This window comes from Antedon mediterranea, chromosome 4 (assembly GCF_964355755.1).
Source record: "Antedon mediterranea chromosome 4, ecAntMedi1.1, whole genome shotgun sequence".
In the NCBI taxonomy this organism is placed as follows: Eukaryota; Metazoa; Echinodermata; class Crinoidea; order Comatulida; family Antedonidae; genus Antedon; species Antedon mediterranea.
In genome coordinates, this window is record NC_092673.1 from 22,622,228 (window position 1) to 22,645,892 (window position 23,665).

Here is a 23,665-nt window from a genome sequence, read left to right on the forward strand (position 1 = left end):
TTTGACATAAATGGTTACTATAGCATAATAAACATGCGCAGAGTCGAATAATGCGTTCTGCGCATGCTAATTTTGCTATAGTAACCAGTGTTATCGAAAAATAAAAAGGTCGAAAATTTGCCATTTTAAAAAAAATCCATGTAGGCTACTATAGTACAGGTAAATTTTCGAAAAATGACCGAATTTCTACCCTTTTATTTTCTGACATAAATGGTTACTATAGCATAATAAACATGCGCAGAGTCGAATAATGCGTTCTGCGCATGTTAATTGTGCTATAGTAACCACTTTTGACATAAATGGTTACTATAGCATAATAAACATGCGCAGAGTCGAATAATGCGTTTTGCGCATGTTAATTGTGCTATAGTAACCACTTTTGACATAAATGGTTACTATAGCATAATAAACATGCGCAGAGTCAAATAATGCGTTCTGCGCATGCTAATTATGCTATAGTAACCAGTTTTATCGAAAAAAAAAAAATCGAAAATTCTTCAAAAAATCCCTGTACTATAGTACAGGAAAATTTTCGAAAAATGACCGAATTTCGACCCTTTTATTTTTTGAAATAAATGGTTACTATAGCATAATAAACATGCGCAGAGTCGAATAATGCGTTCTGCGCATGTTCATGGTGCTATAGTAACCACTTTCGACATAAATGGTTACTATAGCATAATAAACATGCGCAGAGTCGAATAATGCGTTCTGCGCATGTCAATTGTGCTATAGTAACCAGTTTTATCGAAAAATAAAAAGGTCGAAAATTTGCCATTTAAAAAAAAATAAATCCCTGTACTATAGTACAGGGACATTTTCGAAAATTGACCGAATTTCGACCCTTTCATTTTTTGGCATAAATGGTTACTATAGCATAATAAACATGCGCAGAGTCGAATAATGCGTTTTGCGCATGTTAATTGTGCTATAGTAACCAATTTTGACATAAATGGTTACTATAGCATAATAAACATGCGCAGAGTCGAATAATGCGTTCTGCGCATGCTAATTGTGCTATAGTAACCAGTTTTATCGAAATATAAAAAGGTCGAAAATTGGCCATTTTTTTTTAAAAATCCCTGTACAGGGAAATTTTCGAAAAAATGACCGAATTTCGACCCTTTTATTTTTTGACATAAATGGTTACTATAGCATAAAAAACATGCGCATAGTCGAATAATGCGTTCTGCGCATGTCAATTGTGCTATAGTAACCAAATTTTGGCCCTTTTATTTAAAAATAGTGACATGCGCAGAAGCACATAATGTGGTATGCGCATGTTACCTCAATACATTATGTAAATAGTCGATATTTGGTAATTTTTCAGGAAATCTCTGTACAGGGAAATTTTCGAAAAATGGTCAAATTTCGACCCTTTTATTTAAAAAAAAATCACATGCGCAGAAGCACATAATGTGGTCTGCGCATGTTACCTCAGTACGTATGTTAAACAGTCGATATTTGGTCATTTTTTTAAACAGTCGTAGTGGCTAGAACAAAAATCTCTAAATAAAAAAAAGGCAAAATGTCAACCCTTTTATATTTTTTATAACATGCGCAGAATCACATAATGTGGTTTGCTCATACCTGTACCTCAGTACTTATTTCCAAAAGTAATCATCTACAGAATTTCGATCTTTTAATATTTTAAAAATTTAATGTTACTTTTCTAAAAAGGGCAATATTTGACTTTTTTTTTATAACAAAATTAATTTTGTCAATTTTCCACAAAATCTCTGTACACACTAAGTCATAAATGAACAAACAATTACAAAGCTGTTTATTGAAAAAAAAATCTATCCTACATACATGTTGAAAGAATTAACAATAATAAACTGTAGGGTAGCCCACGGCATATCCAATTGCTCACAACAATCGCAAAACTGTGTAGTAATAAACGCAAACTACATTTTAATAATATTCTTAGGAACTTTAGAATATTTCTATTGCTAGTAGTTATATTTCCGTTTAATGATAAAACTTCCGCATGCATTTTCAGTCATGAGTATAGATTTACCCATGTGCACTTGTTTATAAAGCAACACCACCGCAGTCGAATAAGCGTAGCAGTCGATCCACCAGCGTGGTCAATGTACAGTAGTAAAATAAGTACTGTATTGAAATCAAGTACTGTATATATGTATTAATGTAAACAACCCTTAACCATCATTGCTTCTCCACATAAATACAATATCTAAATGCACTAAATGGTTTAATAATTCTGAGTAAGTTTTAAATAGTTATGTACGATCAACTCCAATAAAACTGTTTCTGCTCGCGGCAGGTTTTGTGTTGCTATGTATATTACTTATTAACTTATTTATATCTCTTTCCACCTCGTTCCCAATCCATTCGTTCATCTCTGTAGAGGAAACCTTGTCTTGATACGGCCATATCTCTCAAATGTCTTTTCTTTGCTTGTGTTTTCAAAACAAGCATAGTACACACAGCAATGCATATCACGAAGATACCCAAGAATGCGATGGAAGCCAAAATAAAGACAATAATCCATACATCGGATTCTTCATTTACTGTAATAAATAAACTCACACATAAGCCTACACACTCATTTCCATACTATTATTAGCAGCAATTAAAAGTGATATTTCCAAACTAATCTAAATCTGTATCTTTGCACTTACCCTCTTTAACCTGTATGGTGTCTAAATCAAAAGTAATATCTTTACTATCTGTAGCCATCAACGCCCGTGCGAACTCCTCCTTAATCTGTTGTTCAGATTGTCCAGTTACAGCTACTATGCTCATGTCCATAAATAGACTTCCCTGTCTAAATCTCACGATTTTGATCTCCTTCACAATATCAGAATTTGCAGCAACAGTTACCATCTTAAGAAAAGATATAAATCATTTAGTGAGAGGTATTTTTAATTAAAGGTATTTGGATATGATTCATCAGAACATACATCAACATCAATCTTCGCAGAATACCAATCGTATATATAAGTAACCTTTTTATTTTCTTTTAAACCAAACTCTAAAAAAGAGTGGTAATTGAGAAATGTGTAGTGTCGTCCAAACGTTCATAATATTTAGCAGTATCAAATATAACTCATTGGGAAAGTTTATTGGAAAAATGCATGTCGCATGTATGTCAATGCAACATAGGAGTGTCTTTTTTCAATGCCACAGTAGTAATGGTACTTAATACCTCGTGGAAGAGCATATATGTGATTGTGAGAAATGCTTACAGTATCTTTAGCCACTCTGTAAACATCTTTAAACAACTGAGTTGAAGGATCGTCTAATTCAGGTGAAAACTGGGCCTCATTATCACCAAATACGGACTGGAGATTAGTAACCAGGATAGATGTCTCAAAACACTGTCCAACTAAAAGTACATAATGTATTAATAATAGGTATTTACTTATACTCTGTATAATCTGTATTGTTGTTGCTGCTGCTACTGATTATTGATGATATTGTAATAATAATATATTACCTAATCTATAGATGATAATCATAATAAGGAAGATGATTTGATTCATAATCGATACAAAATTATATATTTGTGATTATGACGAACTAATGGTAAATACCTTCATTACACGTTGTGCCACTATACGGACAAAGACAAGCGCATACACCAATATAGCAACTTGCGCCATTATTGCATTCTGCATCTGTTGTACAATCTCCTGTAAAACAAACACAAAATATTCACATGAGCTACTGCACATTTTAACAAAATCAATCAAAGTTTTTAAATAATATTCTAAATGATGTTTGAAATATACATTTGAGTGAATAAACTATTGGTTTATCAAACTTAATTAGTAATATATTCAATAATTTACCTTCTTTCTCGGTTGTCAGATCTTGAGCAGTAGTACGACTGTCTTCTGATGTCAAAACATATGGAGTTGTAACTACGTTATCGGCTTCAGTTGTTGGATTTGGTGATGTAGTATCAGTTGTGACGATAATGGTTGTAGTGACTTCTTTGGGTGTAGATCCTTGTTGAACAGTAGTTACTTGTTTCGGGGAAGTAGTATCAGCTGTTGTTAAGTGCGGGGTGGTGATCTCTTTAACTGTAGTTCCTTGAGTTGTAATTACATGTTGTTCATTTGTTATGTCAGGAGTTGTAACATCTTTAACTGTAGTTCCCTGAGTTCTAACTACACGTTGTTCAGTTGTTATGTCTGGAGTTGTTACATCTTTAAATGTAGTTCCCTGAGTTGTAACTACACGTTGTTCAGTTGTTATATCTGGAGTTGTAACATCTTTAACTGTAGTTCCTTGAGTTGTAATTACACGTTGTTCAGTTGTTATGTCGGGAGTTGTGGTAACAACTGTAGTTTCCCGAGGAGTTGTTTTACGCTGTTCAGTTGTCAAGTCTAGAGTTGTAATAACATCGTTAACTGTAGTTCCTAGAGTTGTAATTACGCGTTGCTCAGTTGTTATGTCTGGAGCTGTGGTAACCTCTTTGACTGTAGTTCCTTGAGGAGTTGTAATTTCACGTTGTTCAGTTGTTAAGCCCGGCGTTGTTAAATCATAATTTGGAACAAATGGAACGTAAACAGAAAATTCTTGATTGGTTTTACACGGCTGAAGGGCATTGTCTGATGCAACTAATTTGATTACATACCGTCCTGACTGAAGATCACCAGCTACCAATATTTCACCAGTGTCTAATAACTCGAATATTGAACCTGACATATCACCTTCGACCTTCATTGATAATTTAACATTGCCATTTTCATCACTATCTTCATCTACAACTGAAATATTACTAATGACTGTTGCATTGGTGGTATTAAGATGAATAGTTATATCTGGATAATCTCCTAAGAATACTGGGCAGTTATCATTTTGATCAAGTAGCGTTAGGTTAACCATAGCATACGCACTCATCGGTGGGAAACCATTATCTTCAGCAATTACTGTTAGCGAGATATCCGAGTATGGTGTTTCAAAATCAAATACCCAAGCAGTAATCAAATTTCCATTTTGTTGATCGATCAAGAAAAGGTTTGAATATTCTGACTGTAGTAATCGATACGATACCATCCCATTCTGACCAGTGTCATTATCCCGTGCATTTACAGTGACCAAAAAGGTTCCAATCGGTAGATTTTCGTAAAATGTGACATTCAATTCATCGTTATCAAATATAGGTTGATTTAGATTTTCTTGTTGAACAAGTTCGCATCTATCACCTTCATAACCTATATAACATTCACACGTTTCTTCATCAACGCAATCTCCACGTCCATTGCAGTCATCACTACAAAATGCAATGTCACATTTATCCCCTGACCAGGAAGCGTAGCACTCACATTTGTCATATGATACACATGCTCCATTACCTTCAATAAATAAAATGGAATGGAAAGAAAGATGAATGGAAAAAATAAATAAATAAGAGAAATTAGGTTGTTCTGTGTTCTTATCTCATCAAAAGGTTATAGTCAAATTGTTTTTAGACGGCACTTACCAGTACAAAACGCAAGATTTTCACAAGAAGGAAGTGAACAATTCTGTCCAGTATAACCAACATCACACTGACAAACGTTGGATTCAATACATGTCCCATGGTCAAAACAATCATTTAGTTGTTCACATGAAAATACAGAGCAATTGAAACCTGAATATCCACTAAAACACCTAGGAAAAAGACCAATCCCATTAATATAGCTATTTAGAAAGTAACGCCTTTTCTGTTTTCAAAGGGACAATAATAATAATAATAATAATAAGATTTTTATAGCGCACATACCACTCCAGAGTGCTCAAGGCGCATTTAAAAATAAAAAAGAAATAAATCATACAAATTCCTGACAAATAAAATGCAATTTCTTTGGAGGGTCCCCATCCGTTGTCGTTCTGTCGCGGTCCCGGACCCCTACCTAGGTGACCAAACAAAGGAGCAGGATACACATTTGCCTTGCCACAGACGACCGGGTGCTCAGAGACAACAACCAAGACAGAGGCACCCCAAAGATAATGCTGGCCAGGAAAAGGTATACAAAACAATTCTAAGTCTAAACAACTTTAAGAAACCTCATGATTTCCATATGCCTTAATGAATAAATGTGTTTTTAATAATTTTTTAAAAGTATCAACAGTTTTGCAAAATCTTATAGAGCTCGGTAGAGCATTCCACAGACGAGAAGCAGTAACGGAGAATGCTCTGTCACCCCATGAGTGGTGAGACTTAGGCTGATGTAGAAGCAGCGAGTCACTAGAGCGCAGATTACGTCCGGGAACATATAGCCTAAGCATGTCAGAAATATATTCAGGAGCCATGCCATTTATAGACTTAAAAACAAAGAGTAATATTTTAAAAACAATGCGGTACACAACAGGGAGCCAATGCAATATTTCCAAAGTATTTGATATGTGTCCATATCTTGGTAATTTTTTAACAACTCGTGCCGCTGTATTTTGAATCAGTTGGAGCCTGTGGAGTTGTTTTTGTGGTAGCCCGTATAGCAAAGAGTTTCCCATATCTAGTCGTGAAGTGAAAAAAGCATGAACAAGTTGTTTAGCTGCTGTCTCATTTATAAACTTACGAATCCTTCGAATGTTTCGCAAGTGAAAAGACGACGCAGAAATAGTTTTTGAGATATGAGAAATCATAGTCATACCCACATCCATTTCAACCCCAAGATTTCTAACCTGCCTAGCCGGGTCAATTTGGGTTTCACCAATGTGAATAAAGCTTGGTGGCAGTTTTTCCAACTGCTGTTTTGATCCAAAGAGAACAAATTCTGTTTTTTCATCATTTAATTTAAGAAAGTTGTTTTTCATCCAGACACGCAATTCATAGATACAATGTTGGAGCAATTCCAAAGAAATGTCACTGTGTTTCATAGTAGGTTTAAAAGAAATATAAATCTGAGTATCATCAGAATAAACATGATAGCACAGATGTACTACTGTACATCTGTTTATGTGATAGAGCTTTAGTATGAGTAAGACACTGTGATTATCATCATAGTAAGTTATAAGCTATAAATAACAGTATTATTTCCAGCTTGACAGGACCAACATACAGTAGACTGTGGCTGAAGTGTTCTAAAGTTCTAAATACGACACATATAAACGTGGGATGTTTCCAGACATTTGATTGGAGAAAGAGGAAAGTGCTTAAAAAGACGCAGTTTAGCCAATAGCATTGAGAAACCAAAACCTTTTCCTTAGTTACGACAAACTACTGTTGTTGAACTTACTCGCAAGAAAATGTTCCATTATCCAAAGAGGCGTCTTCAATACAAACTCCATTCCCATTGCAATTATTCAATTCAATGCAGTCAATTGATTCGGTGCAGTTATCTCCTTGGTACCCCACATAACAACTACATTGGTTCGGTCCTGTACATTCCCCCTGATCACTACAATAGTTCATTTCAGAACAATCGGGCAAAGCACAAGATTCGCCAGTCCATCCACTATTACACATACAAACGTCGATACTGACGCATATGCCATTACCTGTAAAAAATAAAGGAAATTAGAACAATAATTACATGGACAAATATTGGTTATATTCTTTTCTAGTTTTTATGTTCTATGATTTTTTGTTGTTTACTTTTAAAATGTTGTTAATTTCGTATAATGCATGAAAATCATCTGTCTATCTGAAATGTTCACGTTATTTATTATGACTTATATTATATGCTTTTGATTCATAAAATAAAGATATCCAAAATAATGAAGTCCACAACAAATATTCTTTCACATCAACTGTTCTAGACAAAATTGCTAATTCAATTATTCACTTCAGATTTTACCTGAGCATCCGTCAAGGTTGTGACAAGATAACACGTCACAAGCTGAAGATTTCCATTGTTCCTGACATTCACATACATCAAAGTTAACACAGATTCCGTTACTTGAGCAATCAGAAACTGCATGACACGTTGGAACGATACTACAATCATCACCTGATATACAGTTATTAATATTATTTAAATTATTTATATATTCAAGTTAAGTGATAGTTACAGCCATACATCCATTATCTTAGATTATTTCTATTAAGTGTAAACAATTTTGTCTAGGATTGAAGGGTCCTGAACATTTCAGTCAGAATTGGTGACTAAACATATCGGGAATTCAATTGCACATGCGCAGAAGTAGAAGCGGTTGTTACCAGCGTAAACAGAGTTCAATACTAACTAATAGGAATCTATGTAACATAATAAACTAGAAATGAAAGAATACCATCTTTACCTGTAAACCCTTTCATACATAAACATACATCCGTTGCAAAGCATTCACCGTGTTGCTCGTCTGTACAGTTATTTACACCATAGCAAGTGGCTAAAAAGATATGTTTAACACTCAATGTCTAATTACTACTTAAAACACGAGTCTATAATAACATAAAGTTCATTGAACTAAATAAAATATTACTGACTTTTTATCCTTCAATTAGTACATTAATATACAATTTAAAATCTGTTATATTTGGTTATAATGTAAACAACAAATGCAATACCAATAAAATAAAATAAGTTAATATTGTGTCCCTAAAATAATATATAATAATGTGTACCTTTGTCTTCACATGTATCGCCTTCCCAGCCAACGTTACATCGACAAAACCCAGATATGCAATCTCCATTCACACAATTCGAGGTGCAGGTTCCTAAAGAAATTAAATTCAATATTATTGTATAAATGTTAACATGGATTAATGAATTCGGTTTTAAAAACAATTAAATTGATAAAATCCAAGTGCAGATTAGTTTACCATTGTTACAACTATTTCCAGACCATCCTGGTAGACATTGACATACACTATCGATGCATACTCCACGACCTGAACACTGCTGTGGACATCCTGAAATGAACAAATATTGCACAATATACTTTAATAGTCGTATAAATTTTACTTTGTAAAAATCGAATTCGATAAAAATGAAATAATTCCGTTTGGCGTTTCATAAACTTCGTGAGAAAATGAAGCTAGCACTTACCTATTTGCAGTGACTGTTGATTTGAGAATGACATATCATTTGTTACAGCGACGTCGTATACACAAGATTGAAAAAGAACAGCATTTTCTATTGTATTTTGTAGAGTTTGAAGGCATGCAGTCGTTGCCATCTGTTTATTAATTAAAAAAGTAAAATTTTGAATGTATCCGTGACGAAACAATGAAAAGACACAAAAATACTGAAAAAAATTCAATTCCACGACATTTTTGTAGACCAGACAACTGCAGTACATAAACGACGAATTACTTTAGTTGAACATTTCAAACTGGATTGAAAGTTAACAAACTAATAACCTACTGTATTATCCCTGTCTAATTATAGAAACTCCACATAAAGACATTTAGCAATGCTCTCACATCCAAAGGTTTATAAGGAAATAATAAGAAAATGATATACATACAACTGTTACTAAATAATATAATCAATAAAATGTTTTAGTAATAATATGTACTTACCTCTACGATATCTTGATCTAAGTCATCTGAACTGTAGATCGGTTCATATATCCTCGTGTAAGAACTATCCAACTCATCTAATGAATGAAAATTGGACGAATTCCACGACCAGGAACCATATAGTCCACCATTAGGATTAGAGCTTGAAATTTTCCCTAGTTTTCGGAAAAAGTTTGTGATACTTGTCAAAAAAAGAAATGTGTATAAAACTGAAAATTCTCATCAAAATGTTGATGTCCTTTAAACTAAATAAATGATAATTAGAGATAATAATTTCTACTACAGTAAGTCTATTATTATATTATATTAAGACTATTCCTGTCTTACATGTTTCAACAAATTCAGTGACATTATTGAGATGGTAGAGGGCGCCATCCGAACCCATAAAATCGTTGTCCGTGTCATCATCCATAAGACCACAGAGGCTTTCTGTGTTTCCAATAAAGCTGAGTGTAGGTGTTAGTAATAAGTTGAAGTATAGTCTCTCGATCGACTCACTAAACTGTACTTCGATGCCTACTGACACACCTTAAAATAAATAACTACTAGTTAGACAACAAACACTAGATAACTATTAATACAACTCTATTGAGACAATGTCATTAAAGATTGACAATGTTAAAACTTTAAAGCCGTATTATCATTATTGATAAATAGAAATAAGATTATTTTTAAATCAGTGAAAATGTGATTGTTTTTTGTTAATATAAACAATTTATTCGTTTTAAAAGTATGAAAATCGTTTCTGGATATGTTTTCTGTCCAATAAACAATGCAACATTCCACTTTAGAAATAGGGGTGAAAATGTTTTTGCCATCAAATAGTATATTAATTAATAATTTAACAAATACAAACAAATCACCTGATTGGTATTCAAATGCCAAAATCATTATGGGACTTGACGAGTTACTGCTGTTTCTCAGCTGAACATCTAATAGTACTGTTGAATTTGCCAGTTGGATTTTCTGCTCAGTGTTTATATCCAGTAATTCACCATTTAGTCTAGAAATGTTAAACACTTTGTTTAAAGGCTTTAAATTGGAAAATGGTAAGCAAATATGGTGTTTTTTGGTGTTAAAATCAACAACATGGGCCATAAGTTAATATTATCACTTTATACTATAATTATTTTCTCATATTCTTTAGGTTTGTACAATATTATAATATCATGTGTACCTACCTTAGAATTGGCAATGTTTCATAATCCGCTATCATTGGAGTGGTAATTGTCAAAACATCTTCTTTCAATTTCATGGAAATTCCTCCAGTTAATGAAGATCTGTGGCTTTCATAAAATCTTGCTTGTATACCAAAATCATTACCAATGCTTCTGCATAACCAGAACTCGCCATTTCCATAGTAATCGTACTCCACACCTACAAGATATTTATTTGGAGTGTACTGTGGTAAGAAAGACTTAATATCTTGATTTTTGGTTTAATTTAAAAAAATCTATTTTAATAACTTATTTATTATATTCTGGGAGAACAGAATATGAACTCAAATTGTGCATGGTCTTTGTGATTACTTAATAAAACAAAATTTAATCTCGTAAATCATAATTTAATGACAATTCCATTCATAGGGTGCTTTTTTGTTAATCGTTCTCGTTAGAGAATGCTGATAAAGCGTAATTTGCCAAACAAAAATGACAGAAAAACAGAATCAACCTTAATTTATTTATTTTATCACTCATCCAATCATTAAAAAATATATATAAAATTGAGGAAAAAATAGAAAAAAGACAAAAGAAATGAAAAGGAACAACAAATTTAAAGAAACAAAATGAAGATAAAAAAGAAAAGGAAAAAATTAGTTGAATAAAGTTATTACCGTCTAATGTCACAAGATGAGGATCTCCTCCAGTTCTAGCTGGTCTTCTAATGTCACAGCATTCTCCGATCCAAGCTCGATTACACTGACATTGCGATTGACAGCTGTTTGGCACCAAAGTACAGACACCGTTCCCAGAGCAACCTGAACAAAGTAAATAATGTATATTGTATCAATACTTATCATGAAATAGTATTTTAGTCAATACTGATTATTAATTAGAGTTTTGATTAGATTGAATTGATTATCGCCTTGGTTAAATATTGTTACCTTGACATGGTCGACAGTCGGGTCTATCACAGTGTTCACCTTGGCGTCCATTTACACATATTGGTGGAATTCCACATTGGTCATCTGGCACACATTGACAAAGACAATTGTTGATAACTTGAACTTCACCAGCCAAACATGGCGGACATATGTCATTCATAAGGGGACACGGACAACCGTTTGAACCGATGGTGTAAGTTTGACAGTCAGAACAGGTACATTCACACGGGCAGCTTCCATCTGGTGCTATGATATCATATGACCCATCAGCACATTGACATGAACACTAAGGAAAAATTGCAATAATGTTGAATATATTATATTCAATTACATCGTTTATATTCTGAAGTTCCGAATGTTCTACAATATTTAAACTAATTCAAATTATTTAAAGCATTATTTTTGTATTCTAGAAGATATACTCTGATGAAATGATATGGTACTGTAGCTTTATTTTTAACTCAAATGTTCACATTCTTTTTTTACTAGTGGTTGCTTGAAATTGACAACTACACGTCATTTTAGAAGATATTGTTTAATATATCATTGATAAGCGTGTATATAGTGTGAAGTGAGTGTTTAGTTCGGCAAAGAAGATGTAAAATGAACAAACCGGGCATGATCCATCTGGCGACATATTCCTCAGAGTAGCATCAAGACATGTACATGGGCACTCCATTACAGCATTGGTTTGAGAGACTGTGTAGCCGTCAGGACAATAATTAGGCATTTCAGTAGTTTCTGTGGTAACACTAGGTATTGGTTGGGCTCGGCACTCTCTGTTAAAGAAAATAAGTACATTTTAAACCGAGTCCATAGTTGTTAAGTGATATCAGTTAGGAAGTGATATTTGTTGAAAATTGATATCAGTTGGTCAGCTAGCAACAAATCATAATAAATATACAGGAGGATGGTAAAGAATCGCACCGTAACGTATGTAAATATTACCTTGTGTGAACCGTTAACTCATTCGTTTTTGATCTGTATGCGACTTGGGTTAGATCGACTTGGTTATATGTTGTGAGCATATTCATGTTTGTAAGACCACCATATAATATGTCAGCGTTTGGTATATCACAAGGTAGACTATTATCTTGATTACAAACATCATCACACATCAAAATTGTGTAGTTTGTCTGAATATCGAATGTAGTAGAAAATTGAAAAGCTGACGATGTTTCATCTTCTGAATTCCAAGCACATCTCGTTTCATTTATTCCGACTAATTCAAGGATTAATAATGTAAGATCAAAGTTTAGTAGAGTAATGAAATGTACAAACTGATTACTACTATGGTACTACATTAAAAAAAGAATGATATACTAAAATACTTAACAAGTAAAATTTCAGATACACATTTCAGTATAAAAAAAATTATTTAATAAACTTTATTCAATACAGGTATTTCAATTTTCCTACCAAAATTTGCCAGCCAATCAGGCAGGGTAGATTTAGTAGTGCAGAATGGTGCTACAGGTTCAGATGGAAATGTAAACACTATTGTTGGTGTCAATGTGGCATTCACGGATATTGTATTGTTCTTTTCTTCAAGTTGTGTTGAATACACCGCTCTTGTTGAACTTGTATTTGCATTAGCTACCTATAAATAGTACAAAGTGAATGGTGCGTTTTATTTACATTAAAAAGCAAATAATTGTGAGTCTATACAGAACCCCTTAGGAACAATATTTGCCAACTCATAACAACTTAAACTTCATACACCTTCGATATCATGAAAGAAATGTAACATATAGAACTATCATTTAATTTAACTTGATTATCTAAGTGATTAAATAATGATACAAACCGTTGGAGGTAGTACAACCAATCTATCCTCCAGTGGTCTGAGACCTGAACCAACGCTTATATATCCACTAGAGGTAACACCAAAAGTGGTTTCCAACGAAGCCTTAAAGACAAATAGTAAAATACGGTAATGATTTGTGTATTTCTTTATCAACCATTTTAAATAAAATCTTAAATACTAATCATATTTAACGTGTACTGGACTATCATAAACTATAACAATCCAATATAACGATACCTTTTTCTGAAATAGATAAATTATCATTTCTTCATGTTATAATCAATATACTTACAGGCAGGTCAACAGATACGGAATACTTGACCTGGATATCAACAGATATAGGAATAGGTACATTTCCCACCGCAACGTAATAAGAACCAATTCTTCTTTTATCAACAAATTGGTTTTCAGTAACGTAATCAAATCTATAAATAACAATTTAAATTAAACTATTATTATTTCTTAAAAAGTATTTCTTTAAGAGTTTGTCCCTTTTCCGTCTACTCAATGTACATTAGAGATTGGTAAACCGTTCCAAAAGGCGACAGAGGAAACATTACTGTAATGATGTTTGTTATTATTAGTAATTTGTACTTGTCTTGCTTTGCTTGAAATATACCTCAATTGTATCGTGATTATTTTGTTATATAGGTAAAATTACACTTACCGATCTCCCGCCTTGATTTTCATATGAATACCAGCCTCTACACTACCCTCATATACTACATCAAGTTGATTGAATTTTACTACATCATTTTGAAAAGTTAGTCGCAGAGATGGATTGAATTTAAAGTCTGGCTTGATTTCATAGGAAATGTTTCCATTCTGAATTTTAAAAATAGCAACATAGTTAAGTATTGATAATATTTACATACCGATGTATATGTATTCTATAACCTTTAATAAAAAAACAAACCATTGATTCACTTATATCAATTTGTTGATGGCAATCGATTACGTTCCGAGATCAACCGTTTTGTATTCCACGATCACATAATATGTAGGCTACATTATTAATATAAAAACATTAAAAAAGCGCTTACTTTGTATGTCTGTGGTTCAGTAAAACGTATGTCTATTGGCGATTTACGATTTGCAGTAACATTGTTTATGACGTCACCAAACTCCTGATGATCTCGTATGACAAGAAGTTCTATAAACACTAAATTATCTTGAACTTTATATTCTGTAACCTATTAAGATAATTGATCCATATTATAAAATGAGATAACTGGGAAGAAAACAATTAATAACAATTTTTGTTTTTTAAGTTTTGTTATTTCAAAAATATTTATTAATTTCAATAATTGCAAAAAACAGTAAAATATGATTGAGACATTTTAAAGACCAATATTGGGAATCTTGACTGTACCTTGCCGATTAAACCACTTGTTTCACGCCCAGTAACTGTGGTGTCGTTGTATATTTGTTCTTTTGTTATTTTTCCATCGATTATGAACAGCCCTTCTGTGTCATATTCACCTCCACTGCATCCAAGTGTAGCTTTTTCAGAAATAACGGCAGAAGGAGTTGTTGCCAAGCTGCAAGAAATAATTAATGTACTTCTTTCAGATCATTATTATTATTACACTACCACATACCAATGTTATTAAAAACATAAAGTAACTAACATGTCTTTCCATGTGGATTTATTACTGCAGTCGACAATCATGGTTTCAATAAAAGTAGCGTTTTCCTCTTCAACAATGTCGACAACAGATTCGATGAAGTTGCCAATAGAATCCAGAGCGATTATCGTCCCAACAGATATATCGTAGGAACTTGCTACTTCAAGAGTCAGAACGACGACTGTTGAATGAAGGCTACTTATTTCGGGTACATTTCTACTTCCAAGACATTTATGAAAAGGAACGTCTGTAATTTAAAAAAAGAAATAAATAACATTAGGCGACGACAAATCAATCAACGATGGCACAATGTGTCTTTTTTATTTTTACAGTTTCCATAAAATACGATTCATGATAATACTTTTTAAAATGAAATGACACAAAAAAAACCTGTGAGTATGACAATGTCTTCATTTGGATATGACACTCGATTATTGATGACGTCTGCCAAAAACGAAGCATCTGGGGTATCACTTGAATCAACCATTGGAGTGATATCTAACAAATCTTGGAAATTTGCATATGCAAATACTTCATCTAATCTCCCTAATCTTGCTTTAATCATACTGTGTCTCCCTATAATGTAATGTCATAAAGATCATTTTAAAATTTTCTGCAATCGAGCATTACATGAATTAAAAAAAAGAAAATCATTCATTGTGAAAGAAAGGAATAGAAAATGTGTAGAGAAAGAGAAGAAGAAGAAGAAGAAGAAGAAGGAGAAGAAGAAGAAGAAGAAGAAGAAGAAAACAAAATCAAAGACTAGTTTATTGTCTGGAGCGACAGACTGCCAAATAGAGACATAAAAAGTATGATTGTCAATGTCTTGTTAAAGAGTAATTATCAAAAAGGAACTGAATGAATGAGTGATCAAGAAGGAATGTTCAAAAGTTGAAGTGATTATCAAAACTCGGTTGCCATACACAGAAAGAAGGTATCGAAAATGAAAAATAAGAAACATAATCAATTATCATGTTAAATAATATTTTAAATTGAAAAATCTACTTACACAAGTGTTGTACCGATGTTACAGTGTGAAATATGCCCTGTCCTTGATTAGACACAAGAACATCAAACGCATCTATGTAATCTAGCCTCTTGTTAGTAATCATCAGAACATTTTCATCTATTCTTACCGGACAATTATAAATAATTGTAGAATTCGCACCAACGTTTATTAATTTAACTCTGTCGTCAACGTCTATTCTATTCTTCCTTTCTGGGTCAGCATAGTTGGGGTTCACAATATTAGATGGGCATTTATCTGGAATCCAAACATTACATCCGTACGGCTAAATCGAATATAAAATATTCAGGTTTAGAAAAAAAAAATTATAAGTTTAAATCATGCTATAGAATGATGCTAAATATCACGAGAACAGATAGGATGCCAAATGCTTCTATATATGACCTAACTAAGACCAGACCGCTCGTAGAAAATATTAGATCCCGCCAATTGAAGTTCCGCGCTTCGAATGCCTGATGACGAACCATGCAAAGGGTACGCTCTGTATGTTCCTCAACATGGGAAAAGAAACCAGGAAGGCAAAGAACTAACTTTCTGAGATACATCCAACAGCTTTTAGGGGATGAAGAAGGCATGATTACCTCTGATAACCTGTCAGAGTTAGCCAAGGACTGTTGTGGCTGGAGAAAGCTTGTAGTCGCCTGCTCCGGAGCCGACTGATGTTGATGGATGAAATCGGTAGATTATAAAGGGTGAAATGTGCTCTGATGAATTAGACAAAACTAGGACACATTATTTATTCTAAATGTATGCAAAAAAGTAATAGTGCATTGAATTCGTTAATTAGACAAGTAACAAAACATTGAAAAGAAGTTCTTATAAGGGATAATGTCAAAATTAGACTGCTGCTGTTACTGCAGTAAGTTTATGAGGCATTAACTAGAATAAACGTGATCCCCAAAAAGCGTCCTAAATAATTGCATAAACCTAATTATACTCACTGTATTAGTAAAACACTGCTTCAAATCTAGACAACTCTGGCATGATCCTGTTGTAGTACTTAATCTTGTAAAGTTGCAGTGTGATCGTTCACAATCTAATGTCTAAGTTGATTTTGGAGATTATGAATAGATGATGATGTTAAACAATAAATGATATGCTTCGGTTATAAATAGGCCTATTTATTTATTTTGTAATTTCAAGGCTTTTAACATCGTATAAGTAATTTTTGAAACTCGACGAATTAAATTGTATAGAATGTGTATAGTTTTAAAACAATCTGAATGTGAATTAAACGTTTAAAAAAAAAATCTACCTCGATATTGCTGGAGCATGTCCCGGTGGTAAAACAATAGTTGTGAAACCATGCATGACAGGTAACTGCGTCATCGGGCCCTGTGCTTGTACCCGGCAGACAGGTACGAGTTGAATCACACCAACCACATCCTTCAACCTTTGCACATGACTTACAATCTTTGAACCTAATACAGTAACTAGAAGTACATCTTGATCCCTTTAAAAGAAAATTATATCATAATCATAGGCTAACAACTGTCATAGTAATTTTGTAGTAAGTCTGCTGCTTGGGATATATTATACACATGACTGTACAGTATGGAAGTATAAAAGTAGTCCCTACTATATTTTCGTCATGCTCCACGTACTATCATATATATCATCTAGACTACCAAATATTAAAAAAAAAAAGCTTAAGGTTTTACCTGCCAGCCACTCCTACATCGGCATACATTTGGTCCCTGACAAGTGCCATAGTTTCCGCAACCACCTGAACATGTAAACTGAGAACAATCTTTACCTGTCCAGCCTGTGTTACAGAAACAATAACCCCTTCCACATAGCCCGTTACCCATACATTGATTAGGACATCGATTCACTAAATTTACAGAAGGAGAGAAAGATTTAAACACAAGAAAAATTTTGCTGAATAATTGCTATTTAGTGGATGGAATATAATGTAAAAAAGGGCCTAACCTAGAAATAATTGCGTACAAAGGTTTTTAAGTGGATTTCACTTCTTCATCATGTACTGGATCTGAGAAAAAAAGTCCCGAAAAATCTGAGCCCGCGAAAGGTCATTTTGGGTCATTATAAGGTCATTTGAGGTCAAAAAATTACAATATCACGTTTTTGGACATAAAATATTTTTCCAACATCGTTTTTACCTTGATATTGGTGTCAAAATAAAGCTTATTAAATTTGGAATTCAGTGACATAAACTTTATTGATTACTAGTACATTTTAATATTTATTTAAAGCTAATTAACTATTTTTTATGCACTTTTTTACAAAAAATTGTTTAAAAAAAAATATTCAATGACATTTTATAGCTCACTAGGAAGCTTAAAATGTTTCAATGTTTTCCTAAAAATATCTTTAGGACTCCAAGACACTAGAGTGAAATTTTCAAAATCATAGCCTCAATAATGAGGAGTTGAGCACTTTTTAAAACTTTGTGATTTGAAATAAATGTATTTGTATGTATAAACCTTTGGGTTTCCATACCTAATGTTTCTTGAAATAGAGCTTTCTGATTGGCTGTAAGTTTTATGCAGCCTGGAACCAGCATCACTAACCGCCAGAAAAAGTTTTTGTCAAGAGTTTTATCATTATTTTGCAGGTTTGTGTTTATGTTCATTATGTTTAGATAAGACAGATAATTAATTGAATAATGTAATTATTACCAGATATCTATGACTAGACCTATTACTAGGCCTAGGCTCTGATGGGTACTAGGTCTAGCTGAGCTAAGCCAGGTAGGAAGGGGAGGCCTCCTAACCTAGCTAGGCCTAGCCTATGCTGGGTAAGGGGTTCTAGGAGCCTGTAGACTTAGGTTGAGGCCTTTGTCTTGTCTGACTAAAAAGGGACCTACTTCAATACTCACCTAGGCTTATATAAATATAAAGTGATATTAGGGTATTATACTTTATAAATCATTAACTTGAAAATTAAACATTTAAATCATTTTTTCAACTAGGCCTAGGCCTAGTTCATTAAAGTACGGTGACACGTAGGTGCCTTGTACCTTTGTCACTAATGATTTGCTATTACAACTACAGTACTGTAAAACTATTATCTGGCTGTTTAAAATGCATTACTGTATTCCTTTATATAATATTTTAAACTATAAATAGGCCTAATATACTTGACTTGTCTACGAACTGACCCAGGTGGTTAAAAATATAAAACATTTTACAGTTTACTAAATGTACTGTATGCTTTTTTTTCAGTCTCATTATGGAAGCGAGTTCCAGTGGTTTGACAACATGTCCATTTTGTCGTGGATATTTTCATGACAAAAATAATGTTGCAACGATCAAATTACAAAAAGGAGTTGACACGATAAATACCATGAGTAAAAACAGAGGGGATAGCATCCATGTAACCATAGGACAACAAATACACAAAGATTGTAGAAAGAAATATACTCATCCATCGGAAGTAAGATTTAAGTTTTACATTATATTTTGTTTAATACAGTTTATAGCAATAACTTATTATGATAAACAGATAAACATGTTTAATCATATTTTGTAAATGATTACTGAATACTACAATCTCCATTACATTACAGCTCCCAAAGAAAGAAGGCTCTTCAAGGACTGGCGAGAAGAGGAAAAGTAGGGCGGATAGTAGTGCTTTTATTAGTAGTACTGACTGTGTATTCTGTGGAACTACAGTTGATGCCAACAGATCTGAATTTAGCTATGTGAAAACTTCTGGAGTTGTTAAATCAATTAAAGAAATCATTACAAATGTTCGGAAATTTGACACATGGTCATTGGCTGTCAATGCTCGGATAGAATTTTATGGAAGTGATCTTCATGCTGCTGATGCTATCTACCATCGCCAATGCTATAGAAATTTTCAATCTGGTCTGGCCATTCCTGTTCGATTCCAATCATCTACTGGAGAACCGGCAAAGCGAAAAAGATCTGGAAAGCCAATAGATGAAGGTCAAGCACAAGCATTTTCTCAAGTATGTTCTTTCCTTGAAAGTAATGATGAAGAACAGTTAACGATATCAAACTTAAAAGGTATGAACATATATTCACAATCTTACTTAGAGTTTAACTATTAATATATTGTAAAAAAGGAAGTTAAAGGTGGCTGCCGCAGCCGGAGTGCCCATCTCTCTTTCTTTAACGTTTGGGCCAGACTGTACAATGCAACTCCTCCCGCACAAAGAGTCTGTTTACCTTCCTAGCAAGCGCTGGTCCATTTATACACCTGGATGAAGAGGGACAAACGTTGATAAAGTTCCTTGTTTAAGGAAACACCCCAAGTGCCAAATCCCAACCTCACGATCAAGAGACCGTCTCCCTACTCGCTGCGCCACCTGACTTCCACTTGTATACAATATGCAAACAGATGTTATTTTAAATATTTCTTTACTCTTTGTTCACAGAAAGAATGAAAGAGTTCATAGATGATGAATCAGAACCATACACCAACAAACACATGAAGAATAAGCTAAGGGAGAGATACCAGGATAACATTTGCATTTCTGAAGGTGATGGGTATAATGATTTGGTCAATTACCTGAGATCTGCATACTTCTACCTACAACAAATGAACAGACTCAAAGACGATCATCCTGATGTATATGACCGCTTTTGCAAAGGCTTGAATGTGGTACGTCGAACAAATAAATTCTGGGCTGGTGTAAGTTGTGACCTCGCTATCGAGCAAACCCTGATGCGGTCGGTAAAAAGCACAGGAGGTCTAACCAGAGGCAGTAAGATGAGTGAACATTCAAGAATGTTGTGGGTTCTTACAAGGCCATGTATGTCAGCATTCAATGAATCCATGCAGTCATTTACTAATAAAACGTTTGCAACCAGTGATCAACACAAAGTATGCATCCACAATAGTAGTGTTTGATGGCTATGGAACACCAACAACAAAAGATATTACACACTTGAGGCGTGGAAAAGCTGACCACTTAGATGTCAAATTTGACGAATCTACAGTATTTGACACAAAGAAAGAGAAATTTTTGAGTAATACCAAACAACAAACAAAGATTTATCAACATGCTTGGAAAAGAGCTTGAGTCAGTAGGTGTAGAAGTCATCCATGCACCGGGTGATGCTGATGTTCTCATAGCAACTACTGCTATTAATGCTGCCAAGAATAAATCAGTCACACTCATAGGAGAGGATACAGACCTTCTTATCCTCCTTTTGCATCATACCCGTCTAAGCTTGAATAAGATAATTTTTAGATCCGACAAAGCATCAGCTACAAAAGCGACAGATATCATCCCCTTAAAGAAAGCACTTGGATCTAACCTTTGTTCAAAGCTCCTGTTTTGTCATGCCCTTACAGGATGCGATACGACCTCAAGAATATATGGCGTTGGAAAGAAGGCAGCTTTTAAAAAGCTGCTTGGTGATGATAAAGTTCTAAGCTCTTGTGCCAAAGTCTTCACATCCAATTGTCAAACTAAGAAAAAGATTGAAGAATATGGTCGGAAAGCGATGGTGGCTCTCTTTGGAGGAAGTAGCAGTGAAACATTATTAAGTTCGAGGACGAGAATTTTTAACAAGAAGGTTGCTGGTTCCAAATCATTTGTTGGGCCTGAAAGACTACCACCTACTGATTGTGCAACCGATTTTCATAGTCAAAGGGTATATTTGCAGATTATGACATGGTCTATGAATGATACAGATATGGTGTTATCGGAGTGGGGATGGAAGGAAGAAGACAACCGCCTAGTTCCACAAATGACAACCGAGGATGCTGCACCACCTCATCTGCTCAAAATGATACATTGCAATTGTAAGACTGGATGTGGTACACCTCGATGTGGATCATGCCAGCTAGAAGGATGCGAAAATTGCCCAATAATTGACATCGAAGGTGACATTGATGATGATGAAAGTGATGACGAGTAGTGTATCCAACTGATGGTGTTAGAGGATGATAAGTAAATTCTCCAAATAGTATGTATGCAATTATCTGTTATATTTTAATGTACACTGTGTTAAAGAGAGCGATACAATTTCAATTTTAAATGTGGAATAAAATGCTTTAATAAATGGATGGTAACCACTGCCACTGGCCATACTGCTGTTTGATTGTAATGGTTTATGATCAAAACATCATCATGTGATGGTAAATTATCATTTCAAAAGCAGTTACTATTAAGTAAGTCATTACAATCTTATATAGTTAAATACTATCGTTAAACATTATTTATAGTATTTTATTCATTATTTGTATTTTCCTTAGTTACGGTTGCTAGGGTAATGCCATATTTATAAAATATTATCATCAATATGATTGCACATGAACAAACAATGCACATGCACATTTTGAATAAGATTGATAGACCTGAAAACATTAAATTTTATTTTATTAATTATTTAATTTTATTTATTTATTTGTTATTGTTACCATGGCAACCACATTCCTATTCCAGTGGCAATATGTTGTGTTGATATAAGGGGATCTCTCAGTACATAATTCATCAGTTTTAACATTTCAAACACAATATAACTATTTTTTATTAATTATTTTAATTTTCCTTAGTTACGCATAGCAACGGTTGCTATGGTAACATGATTATTGATAAATATGATGATCAATGGAATTCACTTTAGTCATATGATAAATACACAAAGTTTGCCTAAGATTGATTGATATTAAGATATTTTAATTAATTTATGTTAATTTCCACTTAATTTGACCTCAAATGACCCCTTCGGAGGGTCCGATTTCTCGGGACTTTTTTTCTGTGACTAATGACATAGAGTAGAATCCAAAAACGTTGAAAAACCTTTGTACGCAATTATTTCTAGGTTAAACCTTATTTTCCATCCACTAATTATATACAGATAATACTTACGTAATACAACATTACTCTATGGAAGAGTAATCACTCTTTCTTGGGTTATCTTACCTGCTTGACGTTCGCAGACAGTTGGGTATCGCTGGCCACAATCAGCTGTTCCTGTACTGTATTTACCACTGATATGATGTACTTCCAAATATCGACACTAGACAAATGTAATAATTTACTCATTACAAAATGATCATGATTTTAGCCAACCATGAATAACCTGTGTGTGTAGTGCTGAAGGCAATAAAAGATGACCTTTATTGTGGTAATTTGTCGAAAATATGATAAATTGTAATGATAAACCTTCTACCTAATAGATTAATCAACACAATGTGTATTGTTCTATAAGCAAAACATGTGAGCTCACGTCATTTTTTGATCAGAGAAACACTTAGCATAATAATAAATAATTGGCAGCAAGTGGGAACTCCATAAGAATACCTCAAATTAGGTGACTCATGGAGCAAATAACAAAATAAAATTATTCAACAAAATGATATTTCCTTCATGATGGCCGTTTTCCGACTATCGACGTTGCAACAGAAATGACATAAGACTGTTATGGCCCAATGTAGTGTTACCTTTTTAAATAAATTCTGATCTACTATCCAAATACGACTTGTGTCAACATATCCACCGTTTTTCATTCTTAAATACTTCTTTAATTCGTTGATATCCGAGTTCTTGGTAGGACCAATACAATTATTGCAAACTAGCCGGTACACTGCGTTTCTTTCCGACTGCGAATTATTACCAAAAATTAATATAGATATACAAATTATGATTTAGTACAAGAACATAAGGTTTATAACAACATTCTGAAATAACAAAATGATATACTGTACTTGATTTGTTTAAAGTGGGACTACG

The 23,665-nt window shown here is 33.6% G+C and overlaps 2 protein-coding genes across 2 annotated transcripts in view; one reads left to right on the plus strand and one right to left on the minus strand.

Moving 5' to 3' along the window:
* Nucleotides 1-1,766: 1,766 nt before the first annotated feature.
* The window catches only part of LOC140047705 (uncharacterized), a 32,386-nt gene continuing 10,487 nt past the window's right edge, over nucleotides 1,767-23,665 (minus strand). Inside the window, exons 8-41 of the mRNA XM_072092743.1 lie at nucleotides 23,377-23,535; nucleotides 22,856-22,952; nucleotides 17,652-17,824; nucleotides 17,246-17,443; nucleotides 16,932-17,033; nucleotides 15,973-16,255; nucleotides 15,354-15,539; nucleotides 14,967-15,210; nucleotides 14,708-14,876; nucleotides 14,379-14,528; nucleotides 14,003-14,160; nucleotides 13,628-13,760; nucleotides 13,336-13,437; nucleotides 12,948-13,128; nucleotides 12,477-12,750; nucleotides 12,142-12,307; nucleotides 11,529-11,814; nucleotides 11,259-11,402; nucleotides 10,606-10,801; nucleotides 10,288-10,427; nucleotides 9,752-9,952; nucleotides 9,425-9,579; nucleotides 8,949-9,078; nucleotides 8,723-8,812; nucleotides 8,525-8,617; nucleotides 8,200-8,289; nucleotides 7,758-7,910; nucleotides 7,197-7,458; nucleotides 5,459-5,628; nucleotides 3,819-5,330; nucleotides 3,561-3,659; nucleotides 3,213-3,352; nucleotides 2,646-2,850; nucleotides 1,767-2,534 (exon numbers count right to left, since the gene is read on the minus strand). Of these exons, the coding sequence (XP_071948844.1) occupies nucleotides 2,320-2,534; nucleotides 2,646-2,850; nucleotides 3,213-3,352; nucleotides 3,561-3,659; nucleotides 3,819-5,330; nucleotides 5,459-5,628; nucleotides 7,197-7,458; nucleotides 7,758-7,910; nucleotides 8,200-8,289; nucleotides 8,525-8,617; nucleotides 8,723-8,812; nucleotides 8,949-9,078; nucleotides 9,425-9,579; nucleotides 9,752-9,952; nucleotides 10,288-10,427; nucleotides 10,606-10,801; nucleotides 11,259-11,402; nucleotides 11,529-11,814; nucleotides 12,142-12,307; nucleotides 12,477-12,750; nucleotides 12,948-13,128; nucleotides 13,336-13,437; nucleotides 13,628-13,760; nucleotides 14,003-14,160; nucleotides 14,379-14,528; nucleotides 14,708-14,876; nucleotides 14,967-15,210; nucleotides 15,354-15,539; nucleotides 15,973-16,255; nucleotides 16,932-17,033; nucleotides 17,246-17,443; nucleotides 17,652-17,824; nucleotides 22,856-22,952; nucleotides 23,377-23,535 (7,056 nt within the window). The 3' untranslated portion in view covers nucleotides 1,767-2,319. The remainder of the gene's footprint in view (nucleotides 2,535-2,645; nucleotides 2,851-3,212; nucleotides 3,353-3,560; nucleotides 3,660-3,818; nucleotides 5,331-5,458; nucleotides 5,629-7,196; nucleotides 7,459-7,757; nucleotides 7,911-8,199; nucleotides 8,290-8,524; nucleotides 8,618-8,722; nucleotides 8,813-8,948; nucleotides 9,079-9,424; nucleotides 9,580-9,751; nucleotides 9,953-10,287; nucleotides 10,428-10,605; nucleotides 10,802-11,258; nucleotides 11,403-11,528; nucleotides 11,815-12,141; nucleotides 12,308-12,476; nucleotides 12,751-12,947; nucleotides 13,129-13,335; nucleotides 13,438-13,627; nucleotides 13,761-14,002; nucleotides 14,161-14,378; nucleotides 14,529-14,707; nucleotides 14,877-14,966; nucleotides 15,211-15,353; nucleotides 15,540-15,972; nucleotides 16,256-16,931; nucleotides 17,034-17,245; nucleotides 17,444-17,651; nucleotides 17,825-22,855; nucleotides 22,953-23,376; nucleotides 23,536-23,665) is intronic.
* Nucleotides 19,674-20,832, plus strand: LOC140046610 (uncharacterized). The gene is made up of 2 exons (XM_072091303.1): nucleotides 19,674-19,985; nucleotides 20,357-20,832. The coding sequence occupies exon 2, from the start codon at nucleotides 20,362-20,364 to the stop codon at nucleotides 20,830-20,832; it is 471 nt and encodes a 156-aa protein (XP_071947404.1). The 5' UTR covers nucleotides 19,674-19,985; nucleotides 20,357-20,361.

Bases quoted from the DNA above. Each gene is read 5' to 3' on its own strand.
- LOC140046610 (XM_072091303.1), top strand. From the start codon at position 20,362: ATGAAAGAGTTCATAGATGATGAATCAGAACCATACACCAACAAACAC.